Source organism: Ictidomys tridecemlineatus, chromosome 1 (assembly GCF_052094955.1).
Source record: "Ictidomys tridecemlineatus isolate mIctTri1 chromosome 1, mIctTri1.hap1, whole genome shotgun sequence".
Taxonomy (NCBI): Eukaryota; Metazoa; Chordata; class Mammalia; order Rodentia; family Sciuridae; genus Ictidomys; species Ictidomys tridecemlineatus.
Window position 1 is genome coordinate 236463276 of NC_135477.1, and position 16187 is coordinate 236479462.

A 16187-nucleotide genomic window follows, 5' to 3' on the forward strand; every position below is an offset into this window, starting at 1 on the left:
TAGTCATTTATAGATACCACTATATTTTAATGATGTTATGGTATACTAACATCATTAAAATGATGATTTGTTTTTTCTTATATAGCAGACAGTTATCATAATTTCAAATAACATTTCAAGGAAAGTGTTCTTTAGAATGAATACATATAGAATCAATTCATATGTCATGATTAACACTGAACCAAGGCCACACATGAGCTATATTATTTTGATTCTTTTTTCAGATAGTGATATAAAATGGGCATGTGAATACATCACATTCCACATACTACCTTTCTGAAATAATCTACAAGAGCATGCTTTTCAAACATCATATTTAAGCAATTTTTTTCTGAATAATTATTAGTTGTGCGGAAAATTGGTACAAATAATAAACAGCTATCACTTTCAAGTTTTGGAATTCTCATATCAAAGTCCTTACCTTGCCTACATATTGTGTGTCTGTACCTGTGTACTCTTCCAACAAGAAGAACTGATTCCACATCCAGCCACGCTTGGTGCGACGAAGCATTTTACCATCATCTTTTGTCAAGCTCACTATCCTCTGGCTGGGTAAGTAACTGCTACCGTTTTCTTGTAATGGGATGGTGTCAACTGTGTGCAAGATGTAGGTCCAGATGAATAATGGTAGACAATGGTAAGTCCTCATTATCTGCTACTTCAGAAGGATGTCAAATTCAATGTATTGTCTGTATCTCCTGAAGAGGAGGGGAGAAAATGGTTTTACTAAGTTGTGTTACACTTTCACACAACCTGTAGACTAAAAATCTATTCTGACTGCTATTTAAGTTTATATATAATTTTTCTATTATAAAGCAGTGAACCACATTAAAAATTCATATAACACATAGATAATTAGGGAGATATGGATATCTTCTGATATATTCATATGGATAGCTAAAGTAAACTAAATACAATCTAAATGAATTCAGAGATATGGGCCCAGTACAGCAGAAAAGAGAATGGAGATTAGCAAGTATTGTTATAGATGTTTGCTACAGTGCAAAACTATCAGCCCTGTCCATCATACCTATGTCACTTAATTCCCAAATCTATCACTTTTAAAAAAGGTATGATTTAAAATAAAACATATACACGATTGCAAAAACACTCCCAGTAAAATAATCCTAAACCTCATTATTTTCTGAATCTGAAATATCAGTTGATAATAACTGTCATTCATCAAGGCTGTTATAGCTAAACATAAACTTGAGAGCTATGAGGTAACTGGCAAATTTACCCACAATCAAGTTAAAATTCTTTAACAAATATCCAAATTAACAACTAGTACTTAGAAAATATCTTGTGGGAGGAAAAAATATCTAATCACCACTACTGCAGAACATACCCAGTAGTGGGTAGATTGGCCATGGTGAAATGAAAAATTAGCAGCAAGAGAATTTCAAGGAAGCTGATGCTTCACTTATATAAAACAACAAATTCCTTAGCTGATTACACTGGTTACCTTGATTTCTTCCCATGGGAAGAAATTATATTTTCCATTGACCTTGATAACCACATTTGCAGGAGACATTGAATATCACTCTAAATGATCTGTGGTATATTTCAACTTAGATGCACCCTTCACTCAGACTGTAGGCCTTTTAACAAAAAGTCTATCTGTATTAATTGGATCCAGAGATTCAGGCAGGGGTCAAGGTCCCATAGGCCTTGCCAAACTAGAGTAAGAAATTCACATTCATTTCCAGTGAAATGAAAAGCTGTTGAAAGATTTTTACATAATATATTTAGAAAAGATCAATCTGGCAGTTAAATAGAAAATAGCCTAAAAAGTAGGAAAGGGATTTGGTTAAGGGAGAGATCAATTGGAGTCTGTTGTTCTAGTTCAGAAAGGAATGAGCACAGCATACAAAGAAGTGTTTTGATGTGAAAGCTGAGTCTCTACTATAAATCCCTTTGATCCTTTAATATGGCCACACACATACTACAATTTTGGAATTCTTTAGTTTCTCATAGCCTTTACCTGCAACTGTCTTTGAACCATGTCCTCTGGTGACTGGAGCCACTTTACCCTTTTGCAAAAGGAGACTGAAGTGCTACAACTTTGTAAGCATCTCCCATGGATTTCCTTAGCCTGTACTTATTAGATGCAAAAGTGGGAAAACCCACACGTTATTTATTTGCAAGAATCCCCTGAAAAATGATGCTGAATCTGGAAATCTGATACCTGTCTTTGGCTTCTTTTTCTTGGTTGTTCTGCTTTCTATCCATTCCTTCTTCCGTATTTCTTCCTTTGGACTGAGATGGTATGACTTGTGCTTTCTCCATCATTATAGTGAGAAAGGATATAACTTTCTTGATTTTTCAGATTCACAGTTAAAGAGAAATTTTACTTTTGAATATATCATACTGTAATCTCATTCATATCTGATTTATATGATAATAGATGAGTTTTGTGACTTGACTACAGATTTACTAATGAAATGTCTTAAGATACTTGGGACTTTGGGGATAAAATGTACATACTATACATGTGGAAGTCATGGATTAGGGAGGGGCTGTAGTGGAAATATGGACTGAATGTTTTGCCACATTAAGGTCCATATGTTGAGATCCTAACACCCCAGATAATATTATTAGAAGGTAGGAATTTCAGGAAGTGAAATTATCAGGCCTTAAAGATGCAACCCTCATAATGAGATTAGTGCCTCTACAAAGACATCAAGGAGCCGGAATTCTTTTGTGACTGTCAGCTGGGTAAGGGCACTATAAGAAAACTGCAAAATGCAAACCAAGAGAGTCCTCATCATGCCCCAGATCTGCTGACACCTTGACCTTGACTCCTCATTCTCTGGAGCTGTCACAAATAAATGTTTGCTATTTAAACTGTTCATTCTATGATAAGTTGTAATAGCAGCCAGAATCAACTATGACACCGTGATATTACTCTATATGTACTAACCTGAAGCTTACTTTATGTGCTTTAAAACTTGCCTTTATGCCAGGCATGGTGGAAAAAAAAATGTAATTCCAGCGGTTCTGGAGGCTGAGCGAGAAGGATTGAAAGTTCAAAGCCAGCCTCAGTAAAAACAGCACTTGCCTTTAGACACTCTGACCTTGATCAGTTTACTTAGTTCACCTAAGGTATCCCCTTCTTGTTTCCCTGTTTCTTCATAATATTCTACGTTTTTGAAAAGTCTCTAAAAAATCTTTCAAAAGATAGTTTATCACATTATAGTTTCTTTTACTTTTCTTCTACCCTGTATATTCTTCACATTATTTTTGACAACTTTTAATATCATTTTTATTTAGTGTATACTATGCTTGTTTCTCTTAGCTGCAATGTAACTTACATGATATGAGATATTTTGTGTACATCTGTGTCTTTCGCATAAAATAGCTGACAGATATGTATTAAACTAACTGGTTAATAGATTAATGCTAATATAGATACCCCCATTTTGAATCCACTATTCCTTTTGAGATTAACTTTCTATTCTGTTGCATAAACAAGGTAATAAATAAATGGAAGAATTTACCTAGGAGAAAATATTTTTTCTGAAAGAATGGGGCATGTTTTTGCTTCCTATAAAAATGAAAAAAAAAATCTTCAGTGATATGATTAATATTCACAAGCATTTGCATCAAATGTGATTAAGTATGAACTTCACTAGTGATTGGTATAAATTATAGACTGTTTATATGAACTTTACATCCCCTTCATTAAATACCTTTATTTTTCTCATAACTCTTCACATATTTGTTTCACATTTAGGGAAAATTAGTACAGCTCTCTTGTGGCTAATTTAATACCTGTACATTCCTTGGCTCTTAGATAAAAGTGCACATTTTAAAAGGTTTTCTGCTGCTTTTGATTTTAAAGTTAGCAAGCTCTTATCCCATGAGGTTTATTAAAAATTCCTCATAGTCTTTATTCACTCAATAGCAACAAGCTGACTACCAAAATTTCTATGCTTAATTATCTCTATCAGCCTTAAATACTTTGCATTTTAATCATGTTTCTGTTGATAAATAAATGCTATCAGATGCATGATGAAGTACAATATTTTAAATTTGGATTAACTTTGATTTTATAATCAGGGAATTCACTGCAATCTTGTTAACTTTAAAAACTGAAAATTGTTTTATTATTATTCCCTTGTACCCTTAATTATGTTCAATTGCATTTAAAAGAAATTTTTTTTGGTTATTTATGAATCAAGAAAAAATGTTCTTTTTGTAATTAAGTAGGTTGTTTAGCATATAAACTGCACATCTAAAATTAAATTGTATTCTTTCATATTCTTTTCCTTGTAAATGCACATTTGTATGCTTTTAATTCAGATAAGGTATTTCATTCCTATTTTTAGGAAAATTTTCTCAGATGAAAGGTACATATAAAGCAAGTGTGTGTGATTAATTTTGCTGTCTTATCATTTTGCTGTTTGTAATCAACAATGAATTTTCAAATATATTAAAGTAGTGATCTTCAAGAAAAGCTTTGATAAAGAATCATAAGGCCTTACATCCCTGAGGTTTTTTTTTTTAATATTTTAATACGACATATCTCAGTTTTGCAGAGTTGAAGCAAAACCATTTCTTTACCTGTAATTTTGTGTCTTGGAAAAGTTATGCATATATTTTCAGATTATTTGATTCCTGTAATCTTCCCAACTCTCTTTTCTTTATCTCTTGGATCATTTGTTAGAAAAAAGTCTCACAACTTAAATAAATGATAAATATATAAAGAACATATTCAGCCAATACGTGTGACACCAAAATTATGGATCTTTTAAAATCAATAATCTTTTTATAGGAAATATGTTTTTAGAAAAATCTTTTTTATGGTAATTGAAAATTGTGACATTTATTATGTAAAAATATGTTTGTGTAAATATATATACTTATATACATATTTCATTGTTAGTTTATGTTTATTTAATATATACATATTTAAGTTTCCTACAATCAGTTATAGATTTTTTTCCTAGAATGTTGTGCCTAACACTATTGTTCTATAATTCATTATCTCATTTTTATCTAAATAAAGAGCACAAAATTGGTTCAAGGAAAACAATATTATATTTTAGAAACATGAGCTTTCAGCATCATGTGAACAGTCTTTATTTGGTATCATCAATGAACTTCTGGATTTAAAAATTTAGGTTTTAAACCTTCCCTAGAAAATTGACAGCATAAAATAGTATGATAAGAACAGTTGGAAAATAAGGTTTTAATAATAACTTATCAAAATAACAATAATGGCATATGTGTCATAGAATATAAAGAGATAAATGGAAGTATAGACTAAAAATGTACCAACAAACATTGCCAGATTCTGAGAAAAAAAATCATTATCTATGATAGTAGAACTAGATTAAAAAAAATTAATGATCTATGACTTTCTATAGCACATGGAAACACACATCCAGTTTCAATTGAAAGGAGATAGGCCAACAATTTTTCTCTAATACTAACCCCACTGCCTGAATAAGTATCAAGGAATCAAAATTTACCTTTGTTCCTACCACAAAAATGTGCTTTTTGAAGGTCACAAAGTTTCTATTACATCAGTTAAACTAATGCAACACAAGACTGTAACAACCCAGGTGAAAAAGAAGAAAGCTGAAAGGGATATTATATTGTATCCATTTTAATTTGGATATATACTTTCTGTATTAATGGTTTTAGCTAGTGTCAGAGATGGAAAGACAACTGGTAGGAAAACAAGTATAGGTTTATGGCCTGCTTAAGAAATTTGGGTAACAAATAATAATTAGCTTGGGGGAAAGTAGAATTTGATATCATCTCCAGTAAATGGTGATTTTTTTTTTGTTAATATGTTCTTAAACACTGGAAACTAGAAAAAAAATTTCAATTTGGTGATCCCAAAAATATAACATGCATTATGGAATTAGGCGAAATAAAGCCAAGGGTAATCCACATCCAACTGGGCAAAGGCAATTCAATGAGGAAAGGATAGTCTTTTCAACAAAAGGTGTGATAACAATCAGGCAACAATGAGCAAGAAATCGACAATTAAAAGCTTATCCAGAAAATTAAAAGAAAAAAAAATTCTTTAAAAGTTAATCTACATAAAACCCATAAGCCTTTCACATCAGTTAAGTCAAAATGGATCCAAGATAACAAATTTAATATTATAAAGTATAAAATTTCTGAAATAAAATACAGGACAATCAATACCTCAGTGACCTTGTGTTTGGTAGAGTTTTAGATATAGCATCAATAGTATAATTTGGTGAACACTATAATTGATAAGATGGACCTCATTAAATTAAAAACAAATCTTCTCTGTTAAGAGAATAAAATTATAGGCAAAGTTGTGAATAAAATATACATGATACAGGTCAATTATGTAAATATATAAAAAAATCCCTGAAATTCAACAGAAAGACCCAAAAGAATTAAAATGTGAACCAAAGGTCTGAAAATTATCTGAAAAGATACATCAGCAAAATGGAAATACAGATGGAAAATAAGCATGCAAACATTCTCAAAATCATTGGCAGTTAGATAATTGTATTTAAAATGCTATAATACACACATAAGAGTGTCTAAAATCCAAATGTCAAATGCTGGCAAGGATGTAGGAATTATTCTTTATTGCTGGAGAGAATGCAAAATGGACCAGGCAATTTGGAAAACTATTTGAAGCTCTTTTTGTTGTTGTTGTTATTATTGTTGTTGTTTTGTTTTGTTTTTACAAAACGAAACTTTGTTTTACCATGTAACACAAAAGGCACAGTTCTAGGTATGTACACAATGATGGAAAAAGAATTCACACCCAGAAACCTGTATATTAATGTTTATCTAACCTTTACTCATAATCTCTCAAAACCAAAAGAAAGAGGTGACTATGTGGCTTGCTAGGTGGCTTGCTAGGTGGCTTACTAGATGGACAAGAATAAACATTGTGACATTTACTAAAATAGAATGTTATTTAGTGATAGAAATGAGCTTTTGAGTCACACACACAAAAAAAATTGAGAAAACTTAAATGCAAAATACTAAGTGATAGTCTCTAGTCTGACAAGGCTACACACTTAATTATTCTAATTCTGTGCCTTTCTGAAAGAGTCCAAACTAGGAAACCCTAAAATCACCACAGTTTCCAAAGGTTGTGGAGCAGGATACGAGGGCTTAGTAGGTGAAATACAGGAAAAGTGTTGGGTGATGAAACTTTTCTGTATAGTGGTGAGTTCCAAATTGTGCATTTATCAAAACTCATAAAACTTTACAAAAAAGTTTATGAAGAGAAAAAATAATGTAAAAAAGTTAAAAGATTAAAAAAAGAGAAAAAGAAAAAGGTGCTTTGGAGATGAAGACTTGAAGAACAGCCCCGGCTAAAATGCAGACTGTGACGTGAGCATTTAGTTTCATTACAAATGGGTGAAACAGACTCAGTGGAGACAGTGAGAGGGCAAAATTTGGAAATTAGGGGCATTTCAGAGTAGGTAGAAAATGAATCATACCTATACACTGCAGTGTAGTTAGTAGAGTTGTTTTCCACAGAATGTGGGCTGACAATTCTCTTGCTGGACCTGATCAATTAAGTAAATAGATCTTAGAGTCAGGTTTCTTAATCTTGTTTTAATCTTCTAGAAATTCACAGATAAGAGAAAGAAGCCAGAATGATCTCTTTGTATAAAAGTTGGAGTTATCAGTGTAAACTGATTACCTTAATATAGATGGCTACATAGTTCGATATTTAGAGATGAGTGTATATGTTTGAGGTTTATACAAAGGTGCATATTCTTTGCTCTGTCAGCTGTGATGGCCTAGAAAGAACCACACACAGTACCAATATATCACCTATAGCTCAGACCTTTATTTCTAATATCATTTTCCAATAAAAGAAACTAGGAATCAAAGAGAAATGGCTGATTCTATTACTAGAGTAAGGAATACACCAGAAATTACACATTCTCTCTCCCTCCCTCTCACCCTCCCTGATCTTTCTTTCTTATACAAAATAAAAATATATATTAATGGGGGTATGTTAAAAGAAAATAATGAGTGAATCCTTGTGGATGAAACTAAAATTATCTGAGTAATAGAATAAAAAAAAGAAGTATCATAACCTAATAGGTAAAATAAATATTCATAATTTATTGATAAATTCATTTTGATATAAATGAGTAATTAAGTCTTTAAGAAATAATTAAAGACTCAAAAGAAGAGAAGAAGCTCTATAAAGATGGATTCCAGTGATTGCTGTAGATGTTCTGCTTTCATGGAGGAAGAACATAAATGCCCACTTTCTAAGAATGGCATGAACTCAGTAGCTTCCTTATCAAAAGGACACAATGGAAATTGGAAGAAACAAGTACCTCTACTTTAGAGAAACTTGACATACAGCAGGTCAACCAGATCATTAAGGCCAATATCAACAAAGCTAAATAAAATAAAGGGTACAAGGACCCTTGATATGAAGAGATGAAGAAGCCACTGACCTATCTGAACGTCCTCCACAAGCACTGATCCCAATCTAATTAGAGAATAATATCTGAAAAATTTAAATGGAGTAGTATCTTACACAGCATATGAACAGTACTTCTAAAAATGTCCAGGCTATCAAAAGCAGAAAAAAACAAATTATCTTGTCCCTGAGGAGTCTTAAGTGACATAATTCCTAAATTAAATGTACTATCCTAGATAGAATCCTGGATGCCACCTATGAACTAGGAAAATTTGAACAACCTGTGGACATTGATAATTAATATATCAACATTCTTTCATCAATTATAAAAGCATATCATATAAATGTAAAATTTAAAAATAGACACAAATGGATGCAGGGTTTTGAAGTACAATAAACTATCTTCTCAATTTTTTGATAAATCTAAAATTATGATAAAAATACAAGCCTACGCAAGAAAAAACAAAGCAATTTGAATAGTGAGAAGTATGGGGGTAGATACTTGTTTTAGTCAGCTTTTCTTGCAGTCACAAAAACACCTAACAAGAACAATTTTAGATGAGAAAAAGATTATTTGAGAACTCACAGTTCCAGAGGTCTCAGTCTATGAAAGGCCAGCTCCATTTCTTGGAGCTTGAGGTGATACAGAACATCATGGCGAAAGAGTGCCATCGAGGGAAGGGACTCAAAACATCACATCAGAAAGCGGAGAGAGACTAAGCTCAGCTCACCAAATATATACTCCAAAGACACACCCTCAATGACCCCTGTCTTCCAGCCCTGCTCTATCAGCCTAAAGCTACCACCTCATCAATCCCTGTCAGGGGATTAATTCACTGTTTAGGGTAAGGCTTTCTCAACCCAGTCTTTTCACCTAGAATAGTCTCACACATAAACTTTTAGAGGACACCTCATATACAAACCATAACAGTACTGTTATTTTCAGTACTGTGGTCAAAGAAGGCCTGTTTAGTATGGTGACACTAAAGTAGAAAGCTCAAAGGAGATAGGGAACAAGCTGTTAGGATTTCAATAGGAACAGCTCTGCAGAGCAAAGACCCAGTACAAGGCACATGCTTGACTTCGAGGTGGGGTGAAATGATATTTATGGAAGAAGATCTCATTGAAAGGACAAAAGAGCACCTATAGGCAAGTGAACAAGAGAAATATAACCATGAGGTCAAACTGGCAGTAGGCTTCAGAGTCCTTAAAATTAAACACTGTTTTCACCTTCAAGAGGGTTTGTGAAAGAGTAGGATCATGATGCAAGTGAAATGTTGAATTAGTAATTCTGGCTGCTATATGAAAATAAGACTTTACAGCATAAGGAAAAAGACAGAAAAATGATCAAAATGGATTTAAAATTAAATAATCTGTTCAAAATAAATCATTAATTTAATTTAAAAAACAGAAGTGGAGAAAATAGTGATATATTTATGACTTTGTCTTGAACAGCAAATTAAGTTGTCATTTACTAAGAAGAGCCACTAGATGTATTAATATGGTTTTATGTGGGAGTGGAAAGTCAAGTTTTGTATTTATTTATGTATTCATTTTTTAATTTGGTATCAGTGTTTAATCACTGAGCTACATTCCCACACCCTTTTATGTTGTAATTGCAACAGGGTCTCACTAAGTTACTTAGGCCTCCCTAAATTGCTAAGGCTGGCTCTCAATTCACTATCCGCCTGCCTCAGCCTCCAAAGTTGCTGCAATTTCAGGTCACTGTGCCTGGCCAAGATTTTGATTTTTAACAGCGAAGAGGCATTTGTTCCATTTAACACCTACATCAAGGTAATCAAGTATTTATTTGACATGCAAGTATATATCATCACTCAAATATGTTTTTCAAAAGTCAACTTTGGAAATTACAGTTGTTGGGAGTAGAATAATAATAATGTAGTCCATCAGTATATTCCACAGTTGTTGAAATTATCAAAATGGTTGGAAGTAAACAATAAAATTTTATTTGCAGTGAAGTTGAGAAAATACACATGATAAAATGAAAGTTTGATTTTATGAGATTCAATATTAGCAAGATACTTCAGATAAAATATCCGGCAAAATATTTTATCTAAATGTCTCAACAAAAAACCAATAAGTATAGTATTAAAATATATGATAATAATAACTATTTAAATATAGTTATTAAAGATGAAATAGGACAGGCATAGCTCTTGGTATAGAGAGGGAAACTAAAATAATTATTCGAATATTATAAGTGGAAAGGAAAAATAACGTGAGGGTTTTTTTTTTTTCAATGTAATTTAACAATATACACCAAAAAAAGATCTTTAAATTGTTTACAATGTTTGACCAAGTAACTTAAGTTTTAGAAAGTCTACTAAGAAATTAGTCATTTGAGAGGTATATTTATGTAGAAGCCCGTTTATTATATCACATTTTATTATTAGATTTGCTAGAAGTTTTTCCCCTTCATATCAACTCCAAGCTCTTCTTTACTTTCCACAGTGTTACAGGAAATAAACCTCCAAGAATTGAATTTGTTGTCTCAGTACTCCTAAGTTGGTTTTCCAGAGCAGGAAGTGCAGGCAGGATATCTAGGGAGATGATAGGGGGGTATCTTCTTCTCCATGTTGCATCTCTATGATTTGACTGCTTTTCTCTGATGTGAGCCACAGCTTTTTACAGATGACACTGTGCTAAAATAACGAAGTACCTTTTCTGGGATAATGTCAGCACCAATCCTGTGACTTTCATGCCCAAGATGGGTAAGAAGGTTTTGCCATTAAGAATTTTTGTTGGCAAAAATTCCCTCTAGTATGCCTGCATATTCTACTAAACCCTTCCCTTGTATTTCATTTGAGTACATCATCAGTTTTCTTAAACCACTCTGTTGAAAATGTCAGGGGAAGGATGAAAATGAAGTAAATGTCTAAGAACAGAAAGGTAAACAAATTATGCCAATTTTATGAAATATATAAAATCATTAAGATATTTAAATAGCTATTCCTTCACCAAATATGTATGAAATGCCTACTTGTTTTCTAGGCATTTTTCTAGGTGAACACAATGGCTAATTTCTAGAAGAGTTTATATTGTAGGAAAATAATCCATATACATAACAAGGGAGAGTTTATGACATATCTCTGAATAAAGCATGGCTATTAGAAGTCATTTACTGAATAATATTCAATCTCCTGAGAAAATGAAAGAAAACCTTGAATTTATATGCCAAACTTTTAATCAGTGGAGAAAGCTACAAATGAATTTTCAGCCTGTGGTTTCATGTCAACTTTTAGCTCAGAAATGAACATCAGAGGCTGGCAGATGCAAGTTAATGAGTATCTTATATGAGTCAGCCTACACTAAGTACTTCACACATAAGAAAAAACTCAGTGTTAAAAAAAATGGTTCATATTTAAAACTGTATTGGATTTGACGGGGCTTCTTTTATCAGTCAGTTTTGGAAAGCCATAGTTTAGGGCGGGGAAAATTGGAATGGGGAGGTAGGTGGCCAAGGTTTGTGGCAATATTAAGTAGAGCAAGGGGAACTGAATAACTATAGAAAGATACATTGTAAAATAAACATGCAATAACATGATAATTTTCTCAATAGACATGTAAATTATAAGCAATATATTAATTCAATGTTCAAGATAGATTTTTCTGTTTTTTAATGGTGCTTTGTCAGTCTGACAGAGTAATGTATTCAAAGCACAAAATAAGAAATAAGTCTTATGCTATTATATATAAAAAATTTTAACATAGAACTACAAAAGTATTTTTAGAAAATAGTTGTGGTGAAACAATATATGTGCTTCCTAATTAATATAGTAAATAATAAACTCCAGTAGAAGAACTAATCATTGCCATCATTTCAGAGAAGGACTGTATACACAAGGCACTTAGCAGGATATGTAAATTCTACTGATGTGAAAGTCTTATTAGACACTTCTAATACAGATGTGGATACTCATAATTATAACTGAGTTATACACTAAATGTCACTTTAAAAGATTGGTAGAAATGTTGGTGGAATTTTTTTTTTAGTTTAAACTTTGAGCCCTAAAAATCCATATATTAACTCTATAATACAAAAAAAAGCTTACATTTTGAAAACTATGGAATTTTATATAGTCATAGACATGCAGAATGGAAGAGGGGAACAAAGAGTAAACCTGAAGTAAATATATACAAATCAACCTTGGGAGCTTGCTACACTCTTCATGGGTTTCTTTGCATTTATTAACTGGGGTTTTTCCCCATTTTATCTAAACTGGGAATGATGACCTTACCTTATAAAATGATTAAATAAAACATTTGAATAGAATGAATTTTAAATACAGTTACCCAGGGAACTACAAATGAAATTGAAGCTGGTCATTATAAATTATTACATTAATAATTTTAAAGCATAAGCACATTTATAGTAGATAGTAAAATATAGTAGATGATGTTTTGTTCCATTATTTTGATCCTACTTATGAAGTCAATCGAAAAACCTAAAGACCTAGATCACCACAGCTCACCATGTATAATACAATTACAAGTATCATTTTTTCAACTTTGCTAAGGGAGGAAACAAGTGTCTTGTAATTTGGACTAAGTTTTATAATAACTCCACCCAGAATAGGCACACATCAAATTTAAAAAAATAATAAAATTATTTTTCTTGGTCTAACTTCCAAGACGTGTGAAGTATCTTGCCATCATGCCCTCAGATATAGAAATGGTTGTAAATAGTACAGATGATCCTGGCACTGAATTCCTGGTTAACAAATATGAGGCTGACTCTTCATCTTAGAGAAAATATTTTAAAATGTCACCTGAGCCACATTCAGGTTTGTTGTGAAGTACAAGTTGAAGGGTTTGATAGTTTGTATATTGATTCAATGTATTTGGAGTGGGAGGGGGATTTGCAGGGATATGTAACAGGCAATAATTTTTGCATCAGGTTCAGAGAAAGATACTGACCAAGAGATTTATGAACCAAACGACAATGTACCTGCTTTCCCCCACAAGCAATAAACAGTGGTGACAGAAGGGCACTGTAAGCACCATAAATACCTTTCTTCTGAAAGGAGAAGAGAAACACAGGGTAATTCATAGCTATTTATACATTGAATTTATTTAAGTGACATTGTAAAAACATATAAATAAATATATTGACCAGATACTATGTGATATCCAGCATATGTATTTACTGTGCAATCTTAAAATCAGTTTAAAGATAATTTATCCTCTCAAACTGCATCATTACTTTGTGGTAAAACATTAAAAATCTTTTCTTTAGATTTTAAAAAGAAAATATAATATACATTATCATGATCTACCATTATGCACACCACTCATCTACAACAGTACACCAGAACTTCTCATTCCTCTCTAGCTATAGCTTTGTCCCCACTGATCAACTTCCCTCCTCCTCAACTCCTCTCATTGCCACAGCCATTTTGAACACCTCTTACATGCCCTTGTAACCCAGGAGTGAAGAATGAAGCTTTGAGCAGAGTTCCGTCTTCAGTTCTGCTGAGAAGGGCTCCCCTGTCTAGGGCTCTTTGTCTTCCTTCACATTTTGGAATTGTTTCAGTAGCCTCATTGGCCACACCTGTGGAAGGCCACAGACATTATGCACACACTAGCTGTGAAAGTTGATGGACCACACAGCATTTTAAGCACAATGAGATCAGACATTTTGTATTTGTTTGGTGGTTTATTCAGCAAGACAACTCTCTAAAACCACGGGGCCTCTTCTCTATTTGATTCTAAGTTCATAATATCAAGAGATGTTAAGGTCTGTAAACAAGTCAAAATAACACCTGGCATTTTGCCAGGGGAATGTTAGAGTTCGTAAACAAGTCTGGATGGTGCCTGGCAAAATGCCAGAGGGAGTGGTTTGAGAAGTAATAAAAGCGAGCTATTAAGTGTGGAGATTCCTTATTGGTTGACTGATGTATCTAGTTTATGCTAATTAAGATAATATTGTATAATATTATCTTAATATTGTAAAATGTATAAATAGCTCTGTTGTCCTACAATGAACGGCTCCCATTTCTGCTGTATCAAAGTACAGAAGTCGTTCGTCACCCCCCGGCTATTCTGCTGCAGCCGGACCCCGGCAAAGAGACACACCACAGAGACAGTATCTTTTTAAGCATACTTCTTAGGTTTTCTATATTTATTTATTTTTTTACTACCACTCCTCAGCTTTATTGGACTAGTCACAACTTTAACATGAGAAATTTTGTACAATGAAAAGGTTTTACTTGGAACTGAACTATTAACAGTGCCCTTCATTTTGCTTATGTAATACATTTAGAAGTTTAAAATTAGATGCAATCGATGTTCTCTTGAATTGCTCTGTGCTACAAGATTTCAAATAACTCATTTTCACACAAAGGTATTCCTTTTACTTTATTTTGATATAAAAAAACACCCACACATAACATGAGATCTATCTCAACTTTTTTTTTGTTAATTGTACAGTACATTCTTATTAACTATAGGCATGATGCCATCCTGAAGATCTCCAGAGTATCTTCGTCTTACTTAACGAAAAAGTAACTTCATTAAAGAGCATTTATACTTATTTCTGAATGCCCTTGCCCCCTGGAAACTTCTTCTCTCCTTTGTGCTTTTATGAGTTTGACTACTTGTAATACTGCACAGAAGTAGAATCATTCAATATTTGCCCTTATGCTAAATGATATAGCCAGTTATGCACAAAAAGTATCCTTATGTGTTTTAGAAAAAGTATCAGAAAAAGTAGCCCTATTTCCTTTTCTTGATAGTTTCCCATGTGTTCTTCATCTTCATCCCCTTACCTTCTGGCCAGAAATCTAGCAAAAGCATTTCTGAATACATCCCTTTATTATATAATACTTCAAAGATATTGCTATAGTTACAAATGCAAACTAATAATATTCTCCTTTCCATATTCTCATAGTGCAAGTTTACAGAATCCAGAATCTTCCTCCAAAGTTATCACAAGTTATAATTTTACAAAATATTATCCTTCTGCCTGAAGTGGATTTCCATCTTTTGAGACCCTAAAAAGATTTTCTTTATCTTAAGCTAATGCTATATTTTTTTCTTTAAGAAAGCCTATGACTTTTGGTAGATAGTTATGTACTGGTTGCAGTGAGATAGGTTATGCTGTTATAACAGATAGGTCTCAAAATTACAGTGGCTTTCAAAGCAAATATTTACTCTTGCTTAGTCTGTATGCACACTGTGGTTTGGCTAAGAAACAGTGACAAAATTCACTATCATGAATTTTGTCTAGGAAGTTCCATCACATTCTCCTGTGATCTCCAAGAGAAAAGAGGGAACATGTCTGTCCCACAGCTCTTAAGCTTTACTCAGAGAAGAGACAACCTCATTTGTGCTCACCTTTCAATAGGCTAGAAGAATCTCAGGGTAAGGATTAAATTTCAGAGCTCTCAGTCCATAGACAACCTTCTACATTTCTCCGGCCTCCAGGGGAGGCAGAAAGTCATGGAAGAAGAATGTGGCAGAGGAAGCAAAACATCATGGCATCAGGAAGCGGAGAGAAAGCTCTCTTTACCATGATGGAATTGAATCCCAAAGGCATCTCTTAGTGAGCCTCCTCCTTCAGCCACACCATACCTGCTCTCAGTTACCACTCAGTTAATTCCTATGAGGGGATTAAGTCACTGATTGAATTAAAGTGGCTTAGCCCAATCATTTCACCTCCAAACCTTCTTACACTGTCTCACAAATGAGTTTATAGGGGATAACACAAATCTAAACCACAACAGGTTGCTTCTTTGTTTGTTTATTTTTTCAGTGCTAGGGATCA

The 16187-nt window shown here is 33.0% G+C and overlaps 1 protein-coding gene across 3 annotated transcripts in view; it reads right to left on the minus strand.

Annotated features, from left to right (window-relative positions):
• Cdh9 (cadherin 9) overlaps positions 1-16187 on the minus strand; it is a 167908-nt gene that overhangs the window by 124003 nt on the left and 27718 nt on the right. For 2 of the 3 annotated variants that reach the window (XM_078016931.1, XM_005341392.4), the window contains exon 2: positions 422-698. In XM_078016931.1, the coding sequence (XP_077873057.1) occupies positions 422-649 (228 nt within the window). In that variant the 5' untranslated portion in view covers positions 650-698. Of the gene's footprint in view, positions 1-421; positions 699-13833; positions 13974-16187 lie in introns of all 3 variants that reach the window. The other variant, XM_078016929.1, reaches the window with a different exon arrangement.